Source organism: Sarcophilus harrisii, chromosome 3 (genome assembly GCF_902635505.1).
Source record: "Sarcophilus harrisii chromosome 3, mSarHar1.11, whole genome shotgun sequence".
Classification (NCBI taxonomy): domain Eukaryota; kingdom Metazoa; phylum Chordata; class Mammalia; order Dasyuromorphia; family Dasyuridae; genus Sarcophilus; species Sarcophilus harrisii.
The window spans coordinates 550,156,988-550,184,549 of NC_045428.1; the positions used below are offsets into that span (position 1 = coordinate 550,156,988).

Consider the following 27,562-nt stretch of genomic DNA (forward strand, 5'->3'; position numbering starts at 1 on the left):
GTGTGCCCATATCAAAGATGTACTCTATAAGCAAAGCAAAATTTCAGTAGCTCAAAAGAAATGTGAGATGCACAAATTTAGAGACATCTCCATCCCAAATATATATATGGACCATTTGTGCCTTATCTGTGGTAGAGCTTTCTAAGCTTTTATTGGTCTCTTCAGAGCAGTCAGGTATAGTGTAACTTGAGTCTAACATAGTAATGTAATTTTGATCCATTTAGAGACAAAGAACAACAACCAACCATTTTGTACTTATGTGTGTATATATTTCCCCCGTTACAACATTATTTATTTGAGGGGAGAAGTGGTTCTATTTTTTTGTCCTTATATTACTGCTCCCCACATGCACAATAAAGCCTTCAACACCCACATAGTGGGTGTTTAATAAATGCTTGTTAATTGAAGTCACTGATGTGTTTAAATAAAATTATATTTTATTGATCATACCAGTAATTTTATACATTTGAAAAATAACAGTGTACACATATGCAAGACATATGATTTATTCATTCCTTGGAAGATACGTTTGCTGATTTATTATACCATGTCATTAATGAAATAGTGATTTTTTTTTCCTGCTAGAGAGGTGAATTGAATGACCAGATAGATTTAGATCCCATGCTTGTCATTGTTCCCATGGCAAAGAAATGTTAAAATCTCTTATCCTTATTTCTTTGCTCTGTGGTCACCCAAAGTAGCTGAAGGCTCCTCTAGGAACTTTACTAAGTTATTCTCAACCCACATTTGTTAGGCAGAATGGGTCCTGGGAAAGATGTTTGCCACTAAACTGTAGGTCTGGGGGAGCAGCTATATTTCAAACATTTCCTTTCAGGATCACTAGGAGAAGTATTACTGTTCTACCCTCTACTTTCACTCAATTCTTTTATTACTGAATATGCCAAAGAGTCAAGCTTTTGCTCTGCCCTATCTTCAAACCCAGTGCACAGAGATCATCAACGAGAACTCAGCCTCCTTGATACTTTGGGGAGAAACAAAAAGGATTTTTTAGTGAGGTATAGGTCAGACTAGACAATCTCTAAGATGCCTTTTGGATATTTTGATTATGTGATTAGATTCTAACATTTGATTTCTTAGAACTGAACACTGTCACTAGTAATGGACAATTGCCTGTAAACTTATGGGCAATTTCCCACAAATATTTTTTAACAATTTATTTTCTTTGCATGCCAGTCCTTAGGCTATACTATATCACATAGTTCCCACTTCTCATTTTTACTTGCTTCTTTCCTCTAACCTTTCAAGGACCACTCTCTGAAAAGCAGGCCCTTTAGAACTTTTCATTGATTTCCTTGAAAGAAAGTTGATCCCTCATCCAAAGACACATCAGTATCAGTGTCAGCAGCAGCATCAATGGCTGCCTGTATCCTCCGAGCTACCTGGATCCCAGATTTTATTGCTGTGTCTATCCAGCCATGGAGCAGACTAGTGTGCTCACCTGCAAAGTGAATGTTTCCCTCAGGCTCAAAGAGTATTTTTGAATAGTCAACAAACTGGTAAGGGGTAAATTCTGGATATGCACCCAAGGTGAATGGGTCTAGGTACCAGTGTTTCACCACAGATGCCTCACACAAATCCTGGAGCTCCTTTTTAGATCTCTGATGGATAGTTGCCAAATCACCCAGCACCAGATCCACCAACTTATTATATTTCATGCCCAGGAAAAAGGTAGAGTCATCACCCACAGTATAGGAGGCCAAAAGGACACTTATGTTGCCAGAGAAATTATGGCTGGGGTAGTAGATGAATCTAGTGGGCAGGTCTGTGATGGATGATCCACCTTTGATGCCATCTCGTTCCCAAAAGCGTTCCTTGAAGGCCAGGGCCACCTTGGTGGCACTGGTGTAATGAACAGAACGGAGGGCCTTTTGCTTGGCCAAGGAGAGTGGTGGCTCAAACTGGATGAGGCGTGTGGCCTTGGCTGATGAAGAGATAATGGCAAAGTCACCTGTGATGATGGACTGGCCTGAGGAGGGTCTTTCCCTCTGGTAGGTAATCTTGACCTGAGGTCCAACCATTTCTACCTTCTCCACTGTTGTCCTCAGTGAGACAGTGCCAGGTTTCAAGGTGTGGTAGAGGGCATTGGGGAGCTGATCAAAGCCACCAGTGATTTCATCAAAGCTGTCCCAAAAGAAAAGGAGAAGGGACAGGGACAGTTAAAGACTCTCTAGAGGAACAAAGGATATGGCCACCTATGGGGAGATCCTAGGGGTCCCTTAATGTTCCTAATTTGCCTGGCATAGAGCCTAAAATGCTGTTAGCATCAATATGTTTCTTGGTTTGAAGCATTGCTCTAGGAAGAATTGAATTTTAAAATACAAATAAATCCAGAGAAGGAAAAACCTGTTAACTGATTAGAGTAAGTATCCTTAATCTGGGATCTATATGTAAAAATATTTCGATAGCTATGTTTCAATATACTTGATGTTCTTTGTAATCAGATGTCTTTTGTGCATTTAAAACTATTATTCTTTTTTTTTAGGGCTTGATAAATTGTTTTATTGACTATGTAAATGTAAAATGGGGGATATGGAAAAATGTAAATAACACATATTAAACTTTAAAATTCATTTTATGTATAATTTTTTTTGAGAACTGGTTATTAAACATTTACCAGCACATCCCTGACATAGCCTTTCAAATACAGATATCCCATGTTAATAACCAAATTAACAAAAACCATATGATCATCTCAATAGATGCAGAAAAAGCATTTGATAAAATCCAACATCCATTCCTATTAAAAACACTTGAGAGTATAGGAATAAATGGACTTTTCCTTAAAATAATCAGCAGCATCTATTTAAAACCATCAGTAAGCATCATATGTAATGGAGACAAACTGCAACCATTCCCAATAAGATCTGGAGTGAAACAAGGTTGCCCACTATCACCGTTACTATTTAATATTGTATTAGAAACGCTAGCTATAGCAATAAGAGCTGAGAAAGAGATTAAAGGAATAAGAATAGGCAATGAGGAAGCCAAATTATCACTCTTTGCCGATGACATGATGGTATACTTAGAGAACCCCAGAGATTCTGCTAAAAAGTTATTAGAAATAATCCACAACTTTAGCAAAGTTGCTGGTTATAAAATAAACCCACATAAGTCATCAGCATTCTTATATATCACTAACAAAATCCAACAGTCAGAGTTACAAAGAGAAATTCCATTTAAAGTAACTACTGATAATATAAAATATTTAGGAATCTATCTGCCAAGGGAAAATCAGAAACTTTATGAGCAAAATTACAGACCACTTTTCACACAAATTAAGTCTGATCTAACCAATTGGAAAAATATTAAATGCTCTTGGATAGGGCGAGCAAATATAATAAAGATGACAATATTACCTAAACTAATCTATTTATTTAGCGCTATACCAATCAGACTCCCAAAAAACTATTTTAATGACCTAGAAAAAATAACAACAAAGTTCATATGGAAAAACAAAAGGTCAAGAATTTCAAGGGAATTAATGAAAAAAAAATCAAATGATGGTGGCTTAGCTGTACCAGATCTAAAATTATATTATAGAGCAGCAGTTACCAAAACTATTTGGTATTGGCTAAGGAATAGATTAGTTGATCAGTGGAATAGATTAGGTTCAAGGGATAAAACAGTCAACAAATATAGCAACCTAGTCTTTGACAAACCCAAAGATCCCAGCTTTTGGGATAAGAACTTACTGTTTGATAAAAATTGCTGGGAAAATTGGAAACTAATATGGCAGAAACTAGGCATTGATCCATACTTAACGCCGTACACCAAGATAAGGTCAAAATGGGTTCATGACCTAGGCATAAAGAATGAAATTATTAATAAATTAGAGGAACATAGGATAGTTTACCTCTCAGACCTGTGGAAGGGGAAGGTCTTTATGACCAAAGCAGAACTAGAGATCATTACTGATCACAAAATAGAAAATTTCGATTATACCAAACTGAAAAGTTTTTGTACAAACAAAACTAATGCAGACAAGATTAGAAGGGAAGCAATAAACTGGGAAAATATTTTTACAGTCAAAGGTTCTGATAAAGGCCTCATTTCCAAAATATATAGAGAATTAACTCTAATTTATAAAAAATCAAGCCATTCTCCAATTGAAAAATGGTCAAAGGATATGAACAGACAATTCTCAGATGAAGAAATTGAAACTATTTCTAGTCATATGAAAAGATGCTCCAAGTCATTATTAATCAGAGAAATGCAAATTAAGACAACTCTAAGATACCACTACACACCTGTCAGATTGGCTAAGATGACAGGAAAAAATAATGATGATTGTTGGAGGGGATGTGGGAAAACTGGGACATTGATGCATTGTTGGTGGAGTTGTGAACGAATCCAACCATTTTGGAGAGTAGTTTGGAACTATGCTCAAAAAGTTATCAAACTGTGCATACCCTTTGATCCAGCAGTGTTACTACTGGGATTATATCCCAAAGAGATTATAAAGAAGGGAAAGGGACCTGTATGTGCACGAATGTTTGTGGCAGCCCTTTTTGTAGTGGCTAGAAACTGGAAACTGAATGGATGTCCATCAGTTGGAGAATGGCTGAATAAATTGTGGTATATGAATATTATGGAATATTACTGTTCTGTAAGAAATGACCAACAGGATGATTTCAGAAAGGCCTGGAGAGACTTACACGAACTGATGCTGAGTGAAATGAGCAGGACCAGGAGATCATTATATACTTCAACAACAATACTATATGATGACCAGTTCTGATGGACCAGGCCATCCTCAGCAACGAGATCAACCAAATCATTTCTAATGGAGCAGTAATGAACTGAACTAGCTATACCCAGAAAAAGAACTCTGGGAGATGACTAAAAACCATTACATTGAATTCCCAATCCCTATATTTATGCACACCTGCATTTTTGATTTCCTTCACAAGCTAATCGTACAATAATTCAGAGTCTGATTCTTTTTGTACAGCAAAATAATGTTTTGGTCATGTATACTTACTGTGTATCTAAGTTATATTTTAATATATTTAACATCTACTGGTCATCCTGCCATTTAGGGGAGGGGGTGGGGGGGTAAGAGGTGAAAAATTGGAACAAGAGGTTTGGCAATTGTTAATGCTGTAAAGTTACCCATGTATATATCCTGTAAATAAAAGGCTATTAAATTAAAAAAAAAATCAAATACAGATATCAGGTCTTCCCCACTCCACTCCAACCCTGCCCAAGTAAGCTACTTTTCAGGCTCAACACCCGCAGTTCCATCAATGGCATCTCAAACGGCATAAACTCACAGTCTAGGACCTTCCTTAGGGCCCTCTTCAACTTATCAATGCCCTTCCTATTATGTGATGCCTAGAACTGACCCTGATACTGCATATGTGTGACCAGGAAAGAGTACAACAGGGCCGTCACTTCTTCATTGTGGATACTAATGTGTCTCCTAAGTAGCCTAAGCTATTCTAGCTGAGCTGTGTCATGCCATTGAGTCATATAGCGCTTGTAATCTTGTAAGACCCCTCAGATCTTTTTCAGACTAACAGCTGCCTAAAGCTACTTTTTAGAAATACAAGTTTATCACTAAGAAATTTCATCTTACTTGACTCAGCCCAATGATGACATATTCCACTGAAAACAGAATCCCCTACAGGCCACATAGTGACTTAAAAACTATTATTCTTAGAAGAGGCATAACTAGGCTTCCCTATACCAGAAAAGATTAAATACCCTTGGATTAGTGGTTTTCCTGTAACAGCAGAGGAGGGAGTCAGCTTGGGGTATTGGCAAGAGAAGCAAATATAGGGTAGCTGAAAGGAGAATCTCGGCCATTTCCCTGCCCTAATTCTGGAATATTGAAGCACTGGAAAGGGTACTGACTTTGGAGTCCAAGACTTGTGCTCAAATACATTCTCTGCTGACTGCTATCAATGTAACCTTGTGAAGATTACTTAATCCCTGAGCCCCAATTTCTTCATCTATAAGATCAGGAGGCCTGACTCAGCCTCTCAGGTCGCTTCCAGCTTTAAATCTTATGAACCTTTTATCTCTGATCTCAGAAGTTTCAAGGGGAAGTCAGCTTGAAAAAGCTCTGTGACAATTCTTATATGAGCCCATGTCACCATTGTCCTGAACTACCTCAAAAGCTTCTTAAATTTGTTCCATCCTTTATTCTTTCCAGATAAGTGGCCCAGTGGTGAGGGTGCTGAGCCTAGAGTCAGGGAGATTCTTCTTCATGAGTTGAAATCAGGTCTTAGACACTTACAGGCTGTGTGACTCTGGCCAAGTCACTTAACTCTCTTTGCCTCATATGTAAAAAAGTGGGAGAAGGAAATGACAAACCATTGCATAAGCTTTGCTCAGAAAACTCTAAAAGGGGTCATGAAGTGTAGGACACGACTGAACAAGTACTACTCCTCTTTCCCTATTCTGGCCACTTTTCATACTACTGACATAATGTTTTTGTATGTGTGCCGAGATCTGGACATGCCATTCTTTTTACTTCAGGATTCCTTACCCTGTTAGACCTTATCCTGGCATTCAAAGCTAGCCATAACTTGGCACAATTTTAATTGTTATGTCCCCTACCAACATCACCCTCTAATACTTAGTGCCTATAAAGAAGGGGGAGTAATTGCCCGTCACTCACGAGGCCATCAGGATATCTAAGTTGCTAAGAATACTCCTGGTCCTTTTCAGATTTATCTCAGTGCTTTACAGCTGAGTTTTTTCCACTCCTTCTTTACACATATTGTGCTCTAGGCCAACAGGACAATTCTTTGCCTCCAAATATACTTATCCCCTTTCCACTACTATATCCTTACTCCTGCTGTCTCCATGCCTGGAATATTCTCCCTCCCTTTCCTTCTCATACCTATCCCTTGATTTAAAATGCCACCCCCTACATAAAGCTTTCCACATTTTTCTGATTGCATAATGACATTTCTTTTAGACCTCTATTCTGCTTTGTTTAAGCAGATGCCTTTATACACAATTTTCTATTGTTATTATTGCCCCACTCAAGATCCCTTTACTTCTTGGAAGGAGCTGTATCGGATGCTAGGAGAGACAGAATCTCTTTTTTCTACTCCTCAGGTTTGTTGCAAAAATCAAATGGGATAATATTTTGTAAAGCACTTTGCTCAGTCCGGCACATAGTAGGCATTTCCAGGCTGGGGATGAAACTGTAGTAGAATATAATAGTGGAAAAGTAGCAGATATATTTGAAAGCAGAGTTATTCTGAGCCTATCTGGCTCCTGTCATGGTATCAATGGTATCCCATATCTTATCTCCCCACATGAATTTCATGTTCATGTTCTACTCACCTATCTATTTGGAAGTAGGTAATTTCATTTCTTAGGGACTGCAAGAGAGATTTATAGTAGCCTGCATCTTCATTCATGATATCTCCAATCATCTGAACAGCTCCTCTGCTCAACTGCCCCTCCTTTAGAAGGTAGGCCTGGGTTAAGAAAAGAGGGAGTAAAGGAGATGCAGGAAATGGGAGAAAAGAGGCACAACAAGGAAAAAGATATAGAAGTGGGCTGAACTAGATGGAGAATTCCCCATCTTCTTTCCCATTTCCCACAATCCTTACCTTGGTAGAGAAGGAGTCATATGTAGAGAACAAGTGACTACAGTTATGATGTCTCAGTTTTTCCATCACCTAGAAGGAAAAGGTGTTATGGATTAGTGAAAGAGTGGTCATGACACTTGGGATTTATTACAGCCATTGGCTTGAACACCTCCTCTCTGCACTTTTCTTTCCAAAGAAGAGAGGGCATGGCAGGGTTGAATAGGAGGGAAGCGATGGCAGATGGAGGAAGTAGCTGGAGGATATGAATTAGGGATAAGGAAAAGTAGAAAGGATGAAACAGGACCAATTCTAGTTATACATTAAGACAGGGAAATCAGGGCATTATAATTCTGGGTCATATCCATTTGTCATATGACCTAAAAATTTAGCAAAGGCCTACTTTCTAAGGGCCTTCTAGAAATAGATGCCCTTTGGCTTGAGTCACTTATTTCAAGAGGGGATAAGGTCAGGAGCTCTGGAGTGAATAGGCATTAGATACATATGGACCCAAATGCACCCAAGTACCCAGATATCCTGGAGATGAAGTCTGATGGGAAAACAGGAATGAGCAAAGTTAGGTTATGTTAGACTGGCTGGCTTCCCCAGAAAACTAGCATCTGATTGACAGGTGTGGGAGTAGGAGGTGGCTGAATGAGTGATCTGTCATTCACCTTAGCTATTGCTTCTTTGAAGAGTGTACTGGGCATCTTGCCTGACTCCTCGGGTTTCACAGAGTATCCCAGGATGTCGGGATTGGCCAACACATCTGAAGTTCTATGTCGTTGGCCTTTGATATAATACCAGGTGTTGTTATTGGACGGGATAAAGGTGTTCATTTTTAGACCAAGCTTCTCCACATAGAATCGGACCAGCCTGGGACACAAAAAGAAGAGAAGAAACACTAATTACAGTCACTTCCTGTGGCTCAATTGTAGTAGAGATTTCCCCAGAAAGCAATTTCAAAACTGTCACTTCTTGCCCCCTCCAAAGAGCTCTGATAAATATATTCTTCTTGAATTCTAACCTCTGCTTTCTCCTGTTGTCATTTTGGCCAATTTCACCTTGATTTTGGCTTCAGAGAAAGCTAGTTGCTGACCTTTCTTGAAAGTTAAGCACCTAAGGTAAAATAGTTGCTGACTTTTCTTGAAAGTTAAGTACCTTAGTGGTAGAGTTTGGGCCTGGACTTAGAAGACCTGAGTTCAATTCCCACCCCTCCCTCAAATATTTACTAGTATAACCCTGGGCAAGCCACTTTTCCTCTGTCTGTCTCAGTTTTCTCATGTATGTGAAATAGGAATAATAATAGCATCTATTTTACAAAGCCTGGAACAAAATAAGTGCTATATAAACGTTTATTCTCTTCTTAAATTAATTGTTGGAAATTCTGTGACTTTAGAGGAAAGAAGTCTTTTGGATGGTGTAAAAACTCATTGTGGTTCAGAATGATTTCTTTTCTCTTCTAGATGTCTAATTTAAGGACATATACCATACACTCATAACTTTTTGGAGGTGGAAAGGACTGGAAGGGAGAGAACTGGAAGGGTTGAAATTAGATATCATTGGAACTGGAAATGATATCATTAGATATCATTTAATCCAATCCTCTTCATTGTGCAGAGGAGGAAACTGAGACCAGAAAAGGGAAGGATGTGACACAAGGCCACACAACAAGCTAGTGGCTTGGGACTTTGAACCCATGGCTCCTATCTGTCTAGAGTTCTTTCCTGTCCCTACTCTATGTGATTGATTGGAATGGATTCAATGGGTAAGTGGGGGGGGGTGGTGGAGATAAAAAGAGGTGAAGGGAAGTTGGGTAGGAAGCTATAGTTTCTATTAGTTTGAGCAGAATAGTTAATAGTTTGAGCAGAAAGGGAAAAGAAAATATTTGGAGTAAATTATATTAGAAAATGGTGTCAGAAATCATAAGATAATAACAATAATAATTAACTATAATAATAACAACAAACTTTAAGGGTTGCTAAGCACTGCAAATATTATCGCTTTGGACCATAGATTTAGAGCTGGAAGGGCTGAAATTAGAGACTATTTAGTGCACACCCTTCATGATATAGTTAAAAGAAACTAAAAAGAACTAGGTTTCCAACTCAGCCCATCTAATTATAAACAGAAGAGCCTTCTCTATTATATTCTGCAGATAGTAACTCTCCTTGGTTCTGAAAACTTATAGACTAGATTTGTATCCAACATCTTTCATTAACTAATTTCCCTTCTTGGAATTTCAGTATCCTCACCCATAAAATGAGGGAAAAGAGGGTTGTTCATTATCTCTAAGGTCCTCCCTTCCAGCTCTGATGTTCAAAGATTTCAAGCATAACTTGCATTTATATATTACCTGATTGTTTACCAAGGATTTTTCTCACAATACTCCTGTGAAATAGGTGGATATTTTAACAATCATTTACTAAATACCTGCTGTGTGCCACTAGCTCCTGCTATTATTTCCATTTTATAGCTGAGTAACCTGAGACAGATAAAGTGACTTGCCAAGGGTGACACAAGTAGAAAGTGTCTGAGACCAGTATTCAATGAATATTATCTCTAGGTCAAAGATTGTGCTACCAGTGTGACACATGGCTGTCTAATGTTCAGAAAACCATAGCTCAGAGAGGTCAAGTAACTAGTTCAAAGTCACAAAGTCAGTAAACTGGCAAAGTTGGGACTAGGATCCAGATCTTCTTATTCTTTCCCCAACTAGACCAAGCTACTAGGAAGAATGTTTTACCTTCATGTTGTGGGATTACAATCTCAAACCTCCCTTTTCTGGTTTCTTCTCCAGTTTTCTATATCACCACCACTCTTGTTGCTGCCCTCACTTCCTCTGTATCTGATTCTTCTTTTTCTCACTCCCCCTTCCTTGTCCCTTCTTTCTCTTTTATTCTTTCACCACCTTCCTCCAGGACTCCCTGGCTCTTTTTTGATCTTCAGATGCATTGCTCTGTTCAACTCACTTTCAAAACCAAATTTGGACCACCGGAATAACTTGCCTTCTGGGCAGATACTGGTGGCAACCCTTTGCAAGCAGGGATAGCCTTGGTCCGATATATAAAGGACACCATGTTATTTTGCAATGTCTCTGCCATTAAATTGGTTTTAGGATCTTTGGTATTGTGACATCTCTGAACTAATCTTCTCCTTTATCAGATTGGTACATTAATCTCTTTTTCAACTATTTCCTCAAGAGTATTTGTAGGACTGTGGAAAGTTCATTACTGGGAACAAATGTCTAAATTGAACCCTGTCATCTTTGTTATATTCAGTCCATACCGTAGTCCTTTACCTCAAGTCTTACCTGTGATTGCTTGGCAATCTCATAGGACCCAGGTCGATGTACCAGTCATTGTTTGGGCTCCGGAATGTTGTCACTCTTCCCCCAATTTTGTGATTGGCTTCTAAGACTGTCACCTAGATTCAGAAGGTGACTCTTGGAGTTTACCATAATACCCTCCATCTTAATTTCCCAGCTTAAGATAAAGATATGCCATCCTGATGGAACAACAGTGTTATAGGAAGGAAGAAACTCTTCTGTGTCCTGTAATCCTATTTGGAAGTACATAAGAATGGAAAGAGAAAGCCCAGAATGAGGGACTATTTCCTTTGGCCCTCATTCCCTTAATGTCAGCATAAACTAATTTAATCAGTTATACAATAAGTATTTATTAAGTGCCTATTATATGTGCTTGTCATTGGGGAGATAAACATTAAATAGATATTCTCTGCCTTAAAAGATGAAGCTGCTTGGATTGGGCAAGCAAATATAATAAAGATGACAATACTATCTAAACTAATCTATTTATTTAGTGCTATACCAATCAGACTTCCCAAAAACTATTTGATGACCTAGAAAAATAACAACAAAGTTCTATGGAAAAAAAAGGTAAAAAATTTCAAAGGGTTAATGAAAAAAATCAAATGAAGGTGGCTAATTCCAGTCTAAAATTATATTATAAGGCAGGTTACTAAAACTATCTTTTGGCTAAGAAATGAATAGTTGATCAGTAGAATGGTTGGTTCAAAGGACAAAACATAAAACTTTAATTATCTGTGTTTGACAAACCCAAAGACCCCATTTTGGATAAGAATCTTATTTAAAAATTGCTGGGAAAATTAAATTATTGGAAATAAATTTACCCATAACACCTACACCAAGATAAAGGTCAAAATGGGTTCTATGGCAAAAATGAATCATAAATAAATTGGAAGGCATGGATATTTACCTCTCAGACCAAAGAGGAAGGAATTTATGAAAGAAGAATGAATCACTTGCTACAAAATTGAAATTTTGACTATATCAAATTGAAAAGTTTTTGTACAAACAAAACTAATTCAGGCAAGATTAGGGAAAAACAATAAACTGGGAAAACATTTTTAAGTCAAAGGTTCGAAAGGACTCATTTCCAAAATATAAGAAATTGACTCTAATTTATGAAATCAAGCCATTCTCAATTGATAAATGGTCAAAGGATATGAACAGACAATTTTCAGATGATAAATTCTAATAGTATATATGAAAGAGTTTCCAAATCCTATTGATCAGAAAATAAATTTAGACAACTCTGAGATACCACTATACCCTGTAGATTGGCCAGAATGACAGGGAAAAGATAATCAGAATTTGGAGGATGCAGGAAACAGGGACACTGATACATTGTTGATGGTTTAAATTCCAGCCATTTGGAACAATTTGGTATCCCAAAGTTATCAAACTTATCCCTTTGTCCACAGTTCTCTTGGGCATACCCCAAAGAGATACTAAAAAGGAAAAGGACCTTATGAAAATGTTTGTAGCCCCTGTTTTAGTGGCCAAAGGCTGGAAAATAATGGATGCCCAAGTTGGAGAATGGTTGATTTGTGGTATATGAATTTTAATATTTTTTTTGAAATGACCACAGGACGCGAGAGGATTGGCGGACTTCCCTGAACTGATCTGAGCGAAATAGGCGGAACCAAATCTTAAACATCAACAGGATACTGTGAGGATTATTCTATGAAATGGTTCTTCAACAAAGACAAGATTAACAGTTTCAATTGATCAAGGATGGACAGAAACTACACCCAAAGAAAAGAACACTGGAAATGAATGTAAACCTTTGCATTTTGTTCTTCTTAGGTTATTTATACCTTCTCAATTCTCCTGGAACAAAGAAAACTGTTCGTTCTGCCATATTTTTTATCCAAACACTTAATCTATTTAACATTATGGACCTTCCATCTTTGGGGAGGCGGAGGGGGAGGGAAAATCGGAACAGAAGTATAAGGGATAATGTTGTAAAAAATTACCCTGGCATAGGTTCTGTCAATAAAAAATTTATTTAATAAAAAAAAAAAGATGAAGCTGAAGATGAGAAGCTTCACTAATCAAAACTTTGGTTCATTAGCAGTAATTTGCAGATTCAAGGTGTTAGTGGTAAGTTTGGTTTAGGGTAAGCATTGGGGGAAGATCTAGGGGATGGTAAATGATAATATGTTGGAAATCAGAGAAAAAACTGATTTCAAAACTTTCCCTTATAAGGAGAAATTTGAGTATTTATGTCTTTCTACTTACATCTTGTTCCCCTCTGCTTGTAAAACTCTTACCCAAGTACTATCTTCTCCAGGAAGTCACCCTTTACCACAAAAATCAAACCGCTGCTCTTCTGTATAGAAACTTAGAGTTGTAAGGGACATTAAAAGCCATCCAATCTAACCCCATACCCCAGATCTTACTGTCTGATAATTGTTCTTTTGCACTCAAGAATTTACTGTTTTCTAAGTGTTCTCAAATTTACCACAGTGAGAATATTTGAGGGACACAAGGTATAAAGTTTTCCAAAAAAGAAAGCTGGAACTTTTTTGTCTCCTGAAACTGAGTTCTCTGACAGTAGAAAACAGGTCTGCTCCTTCACTTTCTTCCCCAGATCACATTTTCTCTCCCAGACAGAGTTTGAGTTTGCTTCTTGTTCTGTTTTCTTCAGACTGTTTCCTGAGAGCAGGGATTAGGCCATTTCTGATTTTTCTCTTCTCAGCTATGTGAGGTCTGAGTCTTAGAAGAGTTAAGTATTTTCCCTAATGTTGGGGACCACATAAAGTGTGAAATCTAGAAAGCCTGTAAAGAATTAAAAAAGATATTTGCACAGGAAGGTAGTTTGGTTCTCACAGTCCCTGCAGCTGTGTGTCACAGCACACTTTTAGAAATTAAGAGAGTGTTTGGTTCTTACAGCCTCTATAGCTGTGTATTACAGAGGTAAGGAGTTGCAAATCAGCCTTTACAGTTATTTTATTTTCTAAGTTAAGCTAACAGACAAGTTAGAGCTACTATGACCCTGGCAATCAGAGATATGTGTCTGAAGGTCATAAAACATAGTTATAAATGCAGGTGTTGCTTGAAAAGGAATGTATGCTTTTCTTTAATCTATAATAACCTTGCTATGCTTAAAAACATATATATTCTGTACAGAGAATGGAATAAATCAGAAGTATTCACTGACATAGAATTGCCTCTTGCCTCATTCTATCATTCATGTCTTCTCACATGACATGATCTATTCTGTTGGTCAGAATTAGATCCCAGCCACCACTAACAAGTGACCCCTAACATCCTAAGGTCACCCAGCAAGAGCTGGGAATAAAAACTCCTGTTTTTAATTCCTTAAGACTGTAGTCCTGTATCGTTGGTTCTTAATTTTTTTTAATGAACCTTGTCTCCACTATAGACTTGTATATGGGCTTGGAGATGAGAAAAAAGGATTGGGGGGTGGGGGGAGGCAGAGAGCTAGAGACAGAGACAGAGACAGACAGAGAAACAGAGAGAAAAAGAAAGAGAAGCGCTCAAAAACAATAAGAGAAGAATTAAATTGTGGCCCTGGTCTGGGGAGAAAATAGAGCATGCCTTTGGAGAGTAAGGGGAAGATCCTGGTATTGCCCTCAGGGAGCTTATAATTTGGAGAGGGGAGCAAAAGAAAGAAAAGTCTTTGTTCCAACTCCATAGCTAGGATTGTATTCTTTCTTTGGCTACCATGTCACACTATTGGAGCTCACCTTTTAAGGGAGTCAAGGACAGTCCTGGGGAAACTCACAGTCTGCCTGAGAGCACGTAGTTGATGTTTGTGGATGGATATTTGCTTCCTTACCTTGTGTCCAGCATCCTGAAGGGTCTTAGCTGCCACCAATCCAGACATCCCAGCTCCTACCACAAGGATATGCTTCTTAGAGGCAGAGGTACCAAGTCCCTCCTGGGCAGTTTTCAGAATAGCTTCATATTCAGGGTCCTGGAAGCACTGAAGAATGTCAAAATAGCCATGGCAACTAGAAATGGCCAGGATGAAGGCAAAGGTCAGGATACCTGTGGACAAAATGTTCATGTCCTGAAGATGGAAAGCAGCAGAAAGGCCAGGGCCAGGACATTCCCTTCCCACAACTTAGCCTGTCCTGGGCTAGGCTCCTCATTCTTTTTATTGAGGTCAAAATGAAATGGAAATATTTCTTGACTTTGAGTCATGATTGAATTTAAATACTGCTTCTAAATCAAAGTTTCTCTATCTATAAAATGGGGATTATCATAACTGAAAATGATATAGAGCTTTATATATATATACTATAAAATTTGATCCTCATAATCATCCTGTGAGGGATGAGTTATGATTATTCCTATTTTACAAAGGAGCCAATTGAATCGAAGAGAAATTAAACATTTGGTCCAGAGTCACATAATCAATAAATGTCTGAAGAAAAATTTAAACTCATGTGTCTATGATTCTAAGTCCTTTCCCCAGATCTAAGCTCCTGAGCTGTCTTAATGCACAACCCTTTCAGGACTCCCTACATAGTACTTTAAAATTCAAAAATCTTCCTTCATTTCCATCTCACAGCAACCCTCTAAAATATGAGCTGTTATTATCCCCATTTTCTCCATGAGGAAACCAAAGTAGGGATGTAATTAATTTTGGACCCTTATTCTATTAAAATAACTATTAATCAATTTGATAGAATCATATTAAAGTTCTGTATATAAGGTTTCAAAACTGTGATCTCAGATTCTAAATTCATTTGCTTAACTATAGGAAATTAACCATAGGCCCTCCACCCTTTTGCCTTGTGATGGTGTGGTGATTAAGCCCATTTTGGCAGAGGTGACAGCTAAATGGAAAGTCCCCCAAAATATTTTTGCACCTCCAAACCAATAACTTGTCCAATAGGAGCAGATGACCTTAAGATCTCTGATTGTGATAGCTTGAACCATTTCCTCTCACCCAAATTAAGGAGAAGCCTTTCCATCTGATGTGAAGATATTCCTTACTTCACCTAACTTGTGACCCTGTTGACATATTACTTATTTTTAGCTTACATGTCACATATCAATTAATGGAACTATTCTGTATTTGGTTTAGCTGTTCTGGAATGACTAGATACCTAACCTTAATAGGGTCCTGGAAAGAAGAGGCACCTCAGATTATGAATAAGATCTAAGGTCCACTTCATTAGAGAGGATCATGGACACTTTAATAAAGTTCCATTGACTCAAACTTCTGCCTCAATCTCTTTTATTGTAGGTAAGACCATTTTAATTCCCATACAAGGTTCAGAACACAAAGTGATTTGCTCAAGGTCTCATAGTTCAAATATGTCAAGGGTGGGTTTGAACCCACATTTCTCTGGCCCTTGATCCTGCACTCTATCTACTGCCCCACAAGATGTTAAGTATAGAATTTGTTCAGGGACGACTAGTACATCTGGTATGAGGGCTGCAGAGCCCTTTTCAGGACTACTGTCTACCTTTGGTGTTTATCTGATCCAATTAACTCTTATCTGTGGCTCCAAGAAGCTGCAGTATGCACAGTATCTACACCCTAGTAAACCATTTCAGCAGATGGCTAAACCTGGCTGAGGATAACTGGGGAGTCTGAAACCTATCAGTGAGTTAGGGAAGTGTCTACCTGGAGCAAATAAAGATATTCCCTAGTGGAATGGGCACATGAGAATAACTTATCCCCATGGTTAGGAAGGAAACTGAAGCAGGTACTGTGGAGTGTTTATAACTTGGTTAGACAACACAGATGCAATGGTCACCCACTGCTTCCTGAGTCATCATCACTCAAATTGATTCTGTCTAGCCACTGGACTGTGATGACTCTGGAAGAGAGAGTGAGGATGATGACTTCATACAACTTTACCTCACTTAGATACAATTTATGTACTAATCAAAAGATATCACCCATTCCATTTTACTATTTTTACCTATCATCTCAAAGTGACAGACAAATGACAAAGCAGCAGGTAAAAATATACTTGAAGCTGTAATTATAACCCTGTATATTATAGCCTCAGGTCATAGGATCTTCTTTTCACTGGAAGCAGCAGTAGGATTTGACAATCCCCTTAGTGTCTAAGCATCTTTTTAAGAACCACACTGCTTACCTCATGATGCTTGAAAAGGAGCCCTAAAAACTGTCTGCTTATCCAACCCTAGTCTGATTTCCATGGCAGGCCAGGGGATGTCACCCAGAAGTCAAAACAAAATATGTACAAAAATTTCCTCAAAAATGATTCTGCTGACCATTGGCACATGGAATGTGCACATACTTATAAATAAACAAAACAAAATTCAGTAGACTTGAAAGATGAACAGCTCTTGTGAGAGAATTCAACTGGTAATACATTCTAATAGCAGCCCTGAGTGAAAAAAGATTGGCAAATGAAAGCCAGTTTGCTGAAGTCAGAATTGAATATATGTTTTTGGAGTGGCCACAGGGAAGAGGTACACTATGAAACTAGGGTAGGTTTTGCAATCAAAGTTAATATGGTTGAACAAATTATAGTATTTATTCCATAGGCTTTCTTTACATGGAAATATATTGCTTTATATTTTGAATCTTCTCTTCTGTTTAGCTATGCACATGGCAATGTTTTCTTTTTTCTAAGTTTAATATAAATAAATTTAAAAATTACTCTAGTCAGCAAGAGTCTATGCTTGTTGTGAATGACCAATAGGCTTATGACAAGTGATTGTCACTTGCAGGTAAATGCTATGCCACCATCATCAGTGTCTATTCTCCCACCATGATGAATGAACTCTGATGAGATCAAAGGAAAATTTTATGAAAGATCTGGATATTCTCATCATCAATGTGCCAAAAGAAGACAAGCTTATAATTCTGGGTGATTTTAATAATAGAGTAAGCTGAGACTACCAGATATGACAGGGAGTACTTGGGAGGAATGGAGTCAGGAAAGGAACAGTCACGTTCACTTACTATTGAAAACTTGTGTATCTTATGACCTTCTCAGCACCAACCCACCTAAATGTAATAAAACTTCTTGGATAAACCCTTGCAGCAAACATTAGCATTTAAAAGACTATATCTTTGTAAGAAGAGACAGACAGGATATGAGAGTGATGAAAGCAATGTGTAGCACATGTGCTAGACTGATGACAGACTTATCCTCTCCAAGATAATTCTTTGCATTCAACAAAAGCAAAGATGCCAAGGCAAAATGATTTACCAGAAGACTTAATGTCAACAGGTGAGAGCTCTTCTTTGAATGGGAACAGTTTGTTACCAACTTGGTAAGAAAGTTGAGAAAACACAGTTGGCAATAGTGGTTTCTGTTATATTTTGTAAAGGACAATAGAAGAGGGATTCACTTCAGGTCGAGGGAAACAGATTTGCAGATTCAGCTGTCCATGCTACTGCTTCCCGTTTGCTCCTGACCATGGCACCTTTAATTTCCCAACTCTTGACTTTTGCACTTCTTTATAGCTTCCAGGCAAGTAAATTCTGAAAGGGTTATTAAATCCCACATTTCTGAATCCTATCTGGAAGAGGAGTACTTACTTAGTGGAGGATTGGCAGGTAAATTTTGCTCATATGCCCCCTGGCAGGGACTTCAAACTGCTTTGGGGTTTTGTTAATACCTGTATTAATTGGGTAAAAGTCTTCCCTTGTTAGACTGAAAAGGCTCTAGAATTTTTATTAAAGGAGATCATACTCACTTAAGGCCACGCTGTTCCACCCTTTACCCCTATGTCTTTGAAAAAACAAAAGCAAGAATTTTGGGAAAATGTTTTTGGTATTTATTCTAGGAAAAACTGTCTGAATGAGAGACATTCATGATAGCCTCATCTCCTTCTCCCCTCTTCACAGTCTTCTCCCTCTCTTCCCTTTCTCTGATTGGAGTTCCTGGAGTTCTCTAATAACCCCCATACTAACTCCACCTTTGTTTATTTTTTTTTTGCTCATATTTATTACTTGCATTTTTAATCTACTTGTAAGAGTTGTTTCTTCCAGACTCCAAACCATGAAATTCCAGCAGCTTGATCAACCTGAAATCGTCCGATACCTGATTCTGACACTCAGCACCACTTCACTTTGCCACTGATGCTACCTACAAGTAATTTGTCTCCCCTCCACAATTTGGACCCCACTAAGCAGGGCCAGCTCTATGCCTCTTATCAACCTGAAGCAGCTCCAGAAGATGAGACCTTTGTCCCTTTATCCCAAATGAATCTGGGCTGGACTACTTAAGGTAGAAATGATGGCACCACCTGACCTTGACAGTACTGTAGTTCTACAGGTAACACTGCCTGCCAGATGCCATTCTGTTGGTCTGTGATGACAGGGTTTCCAAGACAAATAGTGGGAATTGGTAGAAGCAGGGTCTCTTATTCCTGCTTATTGCTTCAAGCAATTATGCCATCACCCACTTGCTTATGCACTTAATCACTAGAATAGTTCAAGATTTCTAAGCTAAAATGGTTCCTGAAAGCTTCCACTGATGTGCAGGTGTTTGGTTTTAAATGGTAGAAGGTGGGTTACAGTTGATACTGAAGAGAGGGATAAGCCTGAAGGCCGAGATAGCGACGATGTCCTGGTGGAAGAAATTAATCAGGATTGGTGATCCCTATTCTCAGAGGGCCACAGAAAAAGTCAGACCTTAGTTCTAAGCTTCAGGAAGTTATGTGACCCAATAGAAAGTAGACAGCATTGCTGACCATTGGTCAATGGTTACTTCCTTTTCAGTCCATACAATGAATTCAAGTCTTTTTGCTATATAATTCACTCCCTGTTTTCAGCCATGTGCCACACACCATGCTGAACTGCTCAGCTGGTGTGTTTGGACCTCTCCTTGAAAGGATCAAATAAATGCTTTCTGTTTGCATCTGAAGATGCCTCCAAGTAGTCATTTTGGGTAATGGTGCGTGACCCTTTCCACACATAAAGAAATTGCTACTTCCTTTTCTCTGTTTAGTTAATAATATCTAAAAAATCATGTATAACTCTCACAAGATGACAATTAACTAATGAATTCTTAAGTCTAATGCATAGGGAGACTGTAACATAGAAGTTATATAATTTCTTCAGGATCATTTAATATACTAGGAAGAGAGCAAAGAAAGAGACCTGGCTTCCTGCCCTGGCCATTGTTAGAAATCGTTCACATTGCCAATTTTCCATTAATGTTTCGCCTGTTTCTTAGTAGGTGAATCTTAAATCTATAGCATTTAAAATGAATTCTTATGAGGAATTCTTAAGCCTATAACATTTGAAAATGAATTCTACTATGAGGTAGAGATAGGAGAATAAAATGTAAGATTTTTCTGTCCAGATATACTCAAAAGCAGGAAATTGAGAAAAGGGGGTCTTGCATCTTTGGGTATATCTAGCTCCAAATTCTCATTAAGCAACTTCTGGAGTGCAGAATATCAGAACTGGAAGAGACTTTAGAGATTAGATAATTTGACTCCTCTCCTTTTATAGATAGGGAAACTGAGGATCAGAGAGTGGAAGAGCATTTTCCACTGTCAAAGTGAGTCAGCAACAGAAACAAATCTAGATCCCAGGGCTCAGCCCAGTGTTTGTTGCAGTGTACCACACTCTTTATCTTCTATAGCTCTTTTCCTGATCCCTCTGACCTTATCCCTAACTTCTAACCCGTAATCTCCATGTCCCACTTAGAACTACCCCAATCCAGCATTTTCTATTGATGCATAGGAACCAGCTTATTCTCAGGAACTGCTAAAAATGAGTTTGTCAACTCTGATCAGGTCAGTTTTCAGACTGTTCTGTTTGCATAGAATGATGAGAGACTGAACTTAATTAACTCTATCCAGACTCCATTGTCTCAATGCTGTGAGGACAAAACCCTTAAACAAATCATCCTCTTTGAGACTAAGTTAGCATCTTTAAAGATGGTCACATCAACCTTTGAGACACACTTAACAGGAACTTAGTTTTCCCAAATTATCTCTGGAATAGTCTCAACATCTGAATATATCATGGTTACTTCCTACATCCTATCTCCACCCCAACTCCTCTGTCTCCCCTGAGTTATAAAATGTCCAGTTCTCCCAAAAGCAAACTACTCATTCAGTATGACTGCCTTGTCTAGTCATATTTGAGTATGTGTGCTGTTCATGTAAAATAAAATAACAAACCTTTGTAACCTGTGATGGATGCCTGTGACATAAGTTCTTTATTTCAGTTGGACTATTATGCTCTCTCAAATCTATTTACTATAATCTCATATCTTTTCATTACCATTTCATAATGGTACCAAATCTCTTTTGGAATCTGTCACGGGAACAGAAAAATTGAAATGCATGGTCATCCCATTATGTTTTAGGACCAACTTGCAGTGGAGATCCCTGAAAACCCAAATATCCCATGGGTTATTAAAATGCACTGGTAGCTTTTTGATAATATTTAAATTAGGGGACATTCTGACGTATGTCTTGTGTTTTTCTGAGGATGTTGTGTGTAAAATGCTTACCCCACTTTTCTTTGGGATGCTAGAGCATTGGTTATAGCTGAGAATGGGAGTGTTTTTATGACACAGGCATCCATCACAAATTACAAAATTTTGCTAAGTAAGCACTTTTTTGGTGTTTTTTTTGTTTGTTTTTTGGGGTTTTTTTTGGTAACATATGAGGTGTTTTGGAATAGAAAAGAGAAGTTAGTTAGATATTTTTAATTTGATTAGTTGCAAATTACCTGAAAATGATTACTTCAAAATCATTACTTCTGTCATCTGTCTTCAGCAAATCAACCTGTCATTTAACATTTATTTAGTGCATATCCATTGTTTAATCAACATGATCTACAGCTTTCTTAAATGCCTAAAGCAAGATTTTAATCTGAAAGTATTGGCTATATAAATGATTGTTGATTCTTTTGCTATATTATATAGCATATATGTTGCTATATAACATATGTTACAAGAAACCTATTCTGTTTTCTAGCCTTATAAGTCACCAAGAATATGTAAAAGGTCATTGGTTGGGAAAATGGTCATTGGTTTCATAAATTGAATACATTAATGCTAAATAATTAAAACAAAACCTCTAATTTTTCTACACAATTTTGACTGTGCTCTATAGGCCCTTTACCCTCTGCATTGCAAGGGGGAAATGAGGTCGATATTGATATTTTTGCTATGATCATCTTGCAAGTTATATTTTTACTTTCCCTGCAAGTTCATTTCCCTTCTGTCATGTGTGTGAAAATAAAACAAGGTACAGGAGTGTCTGCCCCCAATCATATCTCATCTTCAATATCAGCCCTGATTAGCTTATGCACAATAAACTTGGTTTGCTGAGGATTTATTTGCAAGCCTGTTTTTGTTTTTGTTGTTTGTTTGTTTGTATTTTTAAATCTGAATTGACTTGAAGCCTCTGATGTAGAACTTGGCTATTTGAGAAAAAATTTCTCGGGACCATAACTATAATTGATATCTATATCTATATCTATGTAGATATAGATAGATAGATTTTAGTTTGAATCAAGGTATCAGTGAAGGGCCATATGATGGACAACTTAATAATTGTTAACATGCCATTCCAGAGAAATTCCACAAAACTTCTCAGAAGATACAGATAAATGTTTGCATCTGAGTTAGAAGGACAGCTTTTAAGCTCTCATGGTGGGATTCTGGGAAGATGGTGAAGTAGGATGGTAAATTTCAAGCTTTCCTGATTTCCCCCACAAATACAATAAATTTGCATATTAGGGTGAATGTAGACTCCTGAAAAATCAAGAAGACTTAGGGTAGAACAGGGATACTCCTGAAACAATCCAAGAATATTTGAAAAAAGATCCAGGGCTTGGGCTAACTTGTGTGAAGTGTAATCACTTCCAGGATAGCTACTCAAAAACACTAAGAGGGGAGCCCTGGAGCAAGCTGGGTGTGGCTGGAGCCTCAGCAGTAAACATAGAAATTTTCACCTCTCCAACTGCTTGTGGAATCTGGTGTGAGCCTGGGAAAACTGAGGAAATCTCAGCTGATTGGGAATGCCAACTGGCTGTGCTTCAGTATGTGGCTCTGGGTGAAAAGAAACCAGCATACCCATGAGTGCAGAGGTACTGGAACAGGGAAGCTGCTGACTTCAGGCACTTGCAGGAGGGTGGAACTCTTGATTTGGGGTTCTTGGCAGAGGGAACAGCTGAAATGAAGCCAGAGACACCATCTCCCACCCCAAGATTAAAGGTGCTTACACTAATACCTTTTATTTTAAAAAAATGAACAGGAAAATAAGAAAGAACCCATCATAGAAACATACTATGGGAACAGGGAAGACCAGGGTTCATTTTCAGGGAAGGACACTGAAGTACAAAAAAAGCTTCTACCTCAAAGAGTACAAATGGCTTCTTGCCCAGAGAGAATTTATAGAACTCAAAAAAGAATTTTAAAAATTAAATGAGAGACATTGAGAAAAAAAAAACCATTCAATAAAACAAGATTATAAAAGTTAACCAACTAGAAAAGGAGAGACAGAGTCTCAAAGATGAAAATAATCCTTTGAAAATTAGAATTGGTGATTTTTCTTGGGCAGCAAGATAATCGTATAAATATGTATGTATATATTGTATTTAACATATACTTTAACATATTTAACATGTATGGGACTACCTGCCATCTAGGGAAGAGGGTGGAGGGAAAGAGGGAAAAAGTTGAAACAGATGTTTTTGCAAGGGTCAATGTTGAAAAATTACCCATGTGTATGTTTTGTATATAAAAAGTCATAATAAAAAATGTTAAAAAATTAGAATTGGGCAAGGGGAAGCCAGTAAACCTATGACAGACCAAGAAATAACAAAACAAATTATAAAAAAATGAAAAAAATAGAACAGAATGTGAAACATCTTATGTGGAAAATGACAAATTTGGAGAACAGATCAAGAAGAGAAAATATAAGAATTTGACAGCCTGAAAGTTGTGATCAAAAAAAGGGCCTTGACACAATAATGCAAGAAATAACGCAAGAAAATTATCCTGAAATTATAGAACGTGAGGGGAAAATAAAAACAGAAAAAATCCATGAATCACCACCTCAATGAGATCCTTTGTGGAAAACACATGGGAACATTAATGCCAAATTTTGAAACCCCTAGATCAAAGAGAAAATTTTGCAAGAAACAAGAAAAAAAATTCAAATATGCTGTAGCTGCAATTAGAATTGTACAGGACTTATAAATAGCCATAATAAAAGACTGCAGGTCCTGGAATTATATTTACCAACAATTAAAAGAACTAGGTCTGCAGCCAAAAATATCATATGGCAAAATTATCTATAATATTGAATGAGAAAAAATGAATTTCAGATTTTCAGGACTTTGTATCAACCAAACTCAAACTTAATAGAAATTTTAACATTTAAAAGAGTCAATATCAAAGATCAATTTCAAGGAACTCAATATAGACAAATTGTTTATTTTTTTTACATGGGAAGTTAATGCCATATGTTTAAGATTGATATCAACAATATAACAGCTTAAAAGAAAGATTGGGACACAGATAAGGTAAAAATAGTAATTTTGTCATACAAATGAAGTGCAGAGGAAGAATAGACACAGACACATTAGAGGGGAGGGAGAAGAGCTCATAGTTCTGAAAACCTACTCATAGCAAAAATGAATTAAATAGACAACACTATATACATACCATAAAGGATATAGCACCCTCCAAAATCTATAAAGAAATAAGAGAGGAGGAACGGGTAGGACAAGGAAGCAAAGGAGAGGGAAGAAGACAAGGGATCATGAGTGGGGGAAGGTTAAATAATGGCAAGGCAAGTTAGGAGCAAAATTAAAGCAAAAGGTCAGCAGGAATAAGAAAGATATATGTGGGGATATGTGTATGTGTATATTTACATATTATATATCTATATCTATATATCTATAGATATAGATATAGATGTCTTTTCTTAACTCTAGCCTGCTTGGGGTGGGGGAGGATATGAAAGGGAGAAAAATAAAGTATAAAAGGTACATAGCAGAGAACAAAAGAACAATGTGCAAGGAAGTAAAGATGGACACTCATGAATATAATTTCGTCTATTAATGTAGCTATATATAATGTAGTATAATATATTTTCTTGAACTGGCATTTGTTGTTATATATTTTGAATCTTCCCTGCTAGTGTTGGGCACATGACAATGCTCTCTTTTGTTTTCTCTCATTTTGTTCTGTGTTCCTTTTCTGTTTTTCTTTTTTTCTTATTCTGTTTCTTCAAATAAAATAAAATTGGAAAAAAATTTTTAAAGAAAAAATAATGTTCCCCTAAAAGCAAATTGTTCATTCAATATGACTACCTTGTCTAATTGTATTTGTTTGAGGCCATGAGCTATTCACATAAAATGAAATAGCAAACCTTTTTAACCTGTAGTGGTTGCCTAGCATATAAATTCTTTGTGCCAATTGCACTATTAAGCTCTCTCAAATCTATTTCATATTATCAGTTCTAGTACCTTTTTTTTTTGTACTACTACTTCACTATGACCTTGTCTATAACTCCCCTAACCTAAGATCCTAAATTTGCTTTGTTAATCCTTATAATCCCCTTTCCTTGATTCCATATCCTTTAGCTCAATCACTATTCCCTATGATTTTCAAGCCGAATCTATCCATTCCAAATTTCTCTGTCCTCTTGATCTAGCCATTCCCTTGTTCCCCAATGTCCTGTTTTATCCCCTTATTCCCTCAGTCCTATTCTGATAGTTCCATTCTTTGTTGACAGTCCCTCCCCAGTTACTCATTCTCTGCCATGCCATCTGAACCATCACTTACCCCACATCTTCATGACACCACAAGCATGCTAGGATGTGAGATTTGTTGGTGTGAATTCTTATAAGGCTTTAGACCCATTTCAGCTTTTTTTCCTGCCCATTAATATCTCAGCCAACCAACCCTCAGGTCTTGCTTACCAAGGAGCGCCAATGTTCCACTTTCCCTAGCCAAACAACTCCACCCTTTCTCCAATGCCCAAAGGTCTACTGATGGGTGTGGTTGCCCCACTTGACTCTTTTTCATCTCAAGCTTCCTCTTAATGGCTATATTGCACCAAGGAAAGTGCCAGACTTTCCATGAAAAATATTTTACTGTCCTCTTCTTCCTTCTAGGCCCTGGACTGACTGCCTAGGAGAGGACTGCAAGAGTCTCTGGGGTACCCAGGAACCTATTCCCCAGAAGAGTCTTGAACAAAGCCAGGAAAAAATATCTCTGCCAAAGGCACTCTCTCTCCCCTTAAGACTGTCATTATTCCTTCATATCTATTTTACCTGCTTTACCTGTTATTCATAACTGTGCAGATGGTCATTGTCTTTTAGAAGATCTGGGATATTTCAGAGAGGAGAAAGGCTCTGTCCCCTTTCCTTTTAGCTGATTTTGGGATTCTTCTCCCAGAACTGACATAGCCCTTACACTTGTCTTCCATTTTAGGCCAGTAGTGAATGGGCTGATAGGAGACTTATACCCCTTCCTCCTGAATCCTAAGAGCTCCCCTATAGCACTCATGTTGGTAGGTTATCTGGGCATAGGGTTAGCCCATTCCTAAGCCAAAGACCAACCCTTCTTTATCTGGGCCCCAATTGAAGTCTGGGGACAGGAAGCCAATGGAGTTCTGAAAAAGATTTGAGCCTAGGGGCAGCTAGATGGCATAATGGATAGAATACCAGCTCTAAAGGCAGGAGAATCCAAATTTAAATTTGGCCTTAGACAATTAATACTTACTAGCTATGTAACCCTGGGAAACCCATTTAACCCCAATTGCCACATGCACACACATACACACACACAAAGAATATTAGTCTAGAGAGGACAGGGAAAAGGAGAGTATCAGAGACTTAAATATGTGGCAGAAAGTGGAGAATGGGCACATAGTGGGGCATCCACTATAAGCAGGAAGGCCAGAAGGCGGCAGATACCATATGGGACAGACTAGAAAGAAGTAGTAAGAAGAATGATTGTTGAGCAATTGTTGGAAATTAGAGTCCAAGGACTTACCCACCATTCCCAAAGTTAGCAAGTTCCCAAAACATATTTATGCAAAGAGTGAGTGCATAATTGACTGTCACTCTTATTATTTCATCTGTACCCCAATCCTGTAAGACAAAGATTAGGCACAAGGAGAGGCTTCCTGGGAGTGGTCAGTAATAGCTATTCTCACACTTCCCAGGGAGTTGCTTCCACTCTTGGACAGGCCTAATTTTTTAAAATTTAAAATTAAATTGATTCCCTTTCCTTTAGTTCTATCACTATCCCCTATGACCTCAAACCCAAATCCAGACAATCCATAAAATTAAACTAAAATCAAAAATATGAAATAAGAAAAAACAAAATAGAAAAAGAAAGAAATACAAAAAAAAAAAAAGGAAAAACAAAATAAAACATTGCTATGTATGCAGCAGAATGTCAGGGAGGATTCAAAATATATAACAATAAATTTCCATTTCAACAAAGCAAATGTAATAATAGAAGACATTTTATTCATGACTGCTCATCTTTGCTTCCTTATAGGTTGTTATTTTGTTCTCTATTTTGCACTTTTTATTTCATTCTTTTTTTTTACTCTTTCATCCCTCTGTCCCCCCAAACAGGCTACAGTTAAGCAAAGATATATGTATGTAAGTAGGCATATATGTGTGTTGTGTATGCATATACACACACACACACACACACACACACCCCTAGAGCCTTCCATATACATACACATATATACA

At 37.7% G+C, this 27,562-nt stretch overlaps 1 protein-coding gene across 1 annotated transcript; it reads right to left on the minus strand.

Annotated features, from left to right (window-relative positions):
- Positions 1-421: 421 nt before the first annotated feature.
- Positions 422-25,691, minus strand: LOC100917854 (L-amino-acid oxidase-like). The gene is made up of 7 exons (XM_003766653.2): positions 25,632-25,691; positions 14,702-14,913; positions 10,885-10,997; positions 8,246-8,447; positions 7,596-7,664; positions 7,324-7,460; positions 422-2,142 (listed from the first exon to the last, which is right to left on the minus strand). The coding sequence occupies exons 1-7, from the start codon at positions 25,642-25,644 to the stop codon at positions 1,302-1,304; spliced, it is 1,587 nt and encodes a 528-aa protein (XP_003766701.2). The 5' UTR covers positions 25,645-25,691; the 3' UTR covers positions 422-1,301.
- Between the last annotated feature and the right edge of the window lie 1,871 nt (positions 25,692-27,562).

Coding starts and splice junctions, on each gene's coding strand:
- LOC100917854 (XM_003766653.2), bottom strand. Junction 10,998..14,701: donor TTCAGGATGCTGGACACAAG/GTAAGGAAGCAA, acceptor TTCTGAATCTAG/GTGACAGTCTTAGAAGCCAA. Junction 7,461..7,595: donor ATGACTCCTTCTCTACCAAG/GTAAGGATTGTG, acceptor TTCTTAACCCAG/GCCTACCTTCTAAAGGAGGG.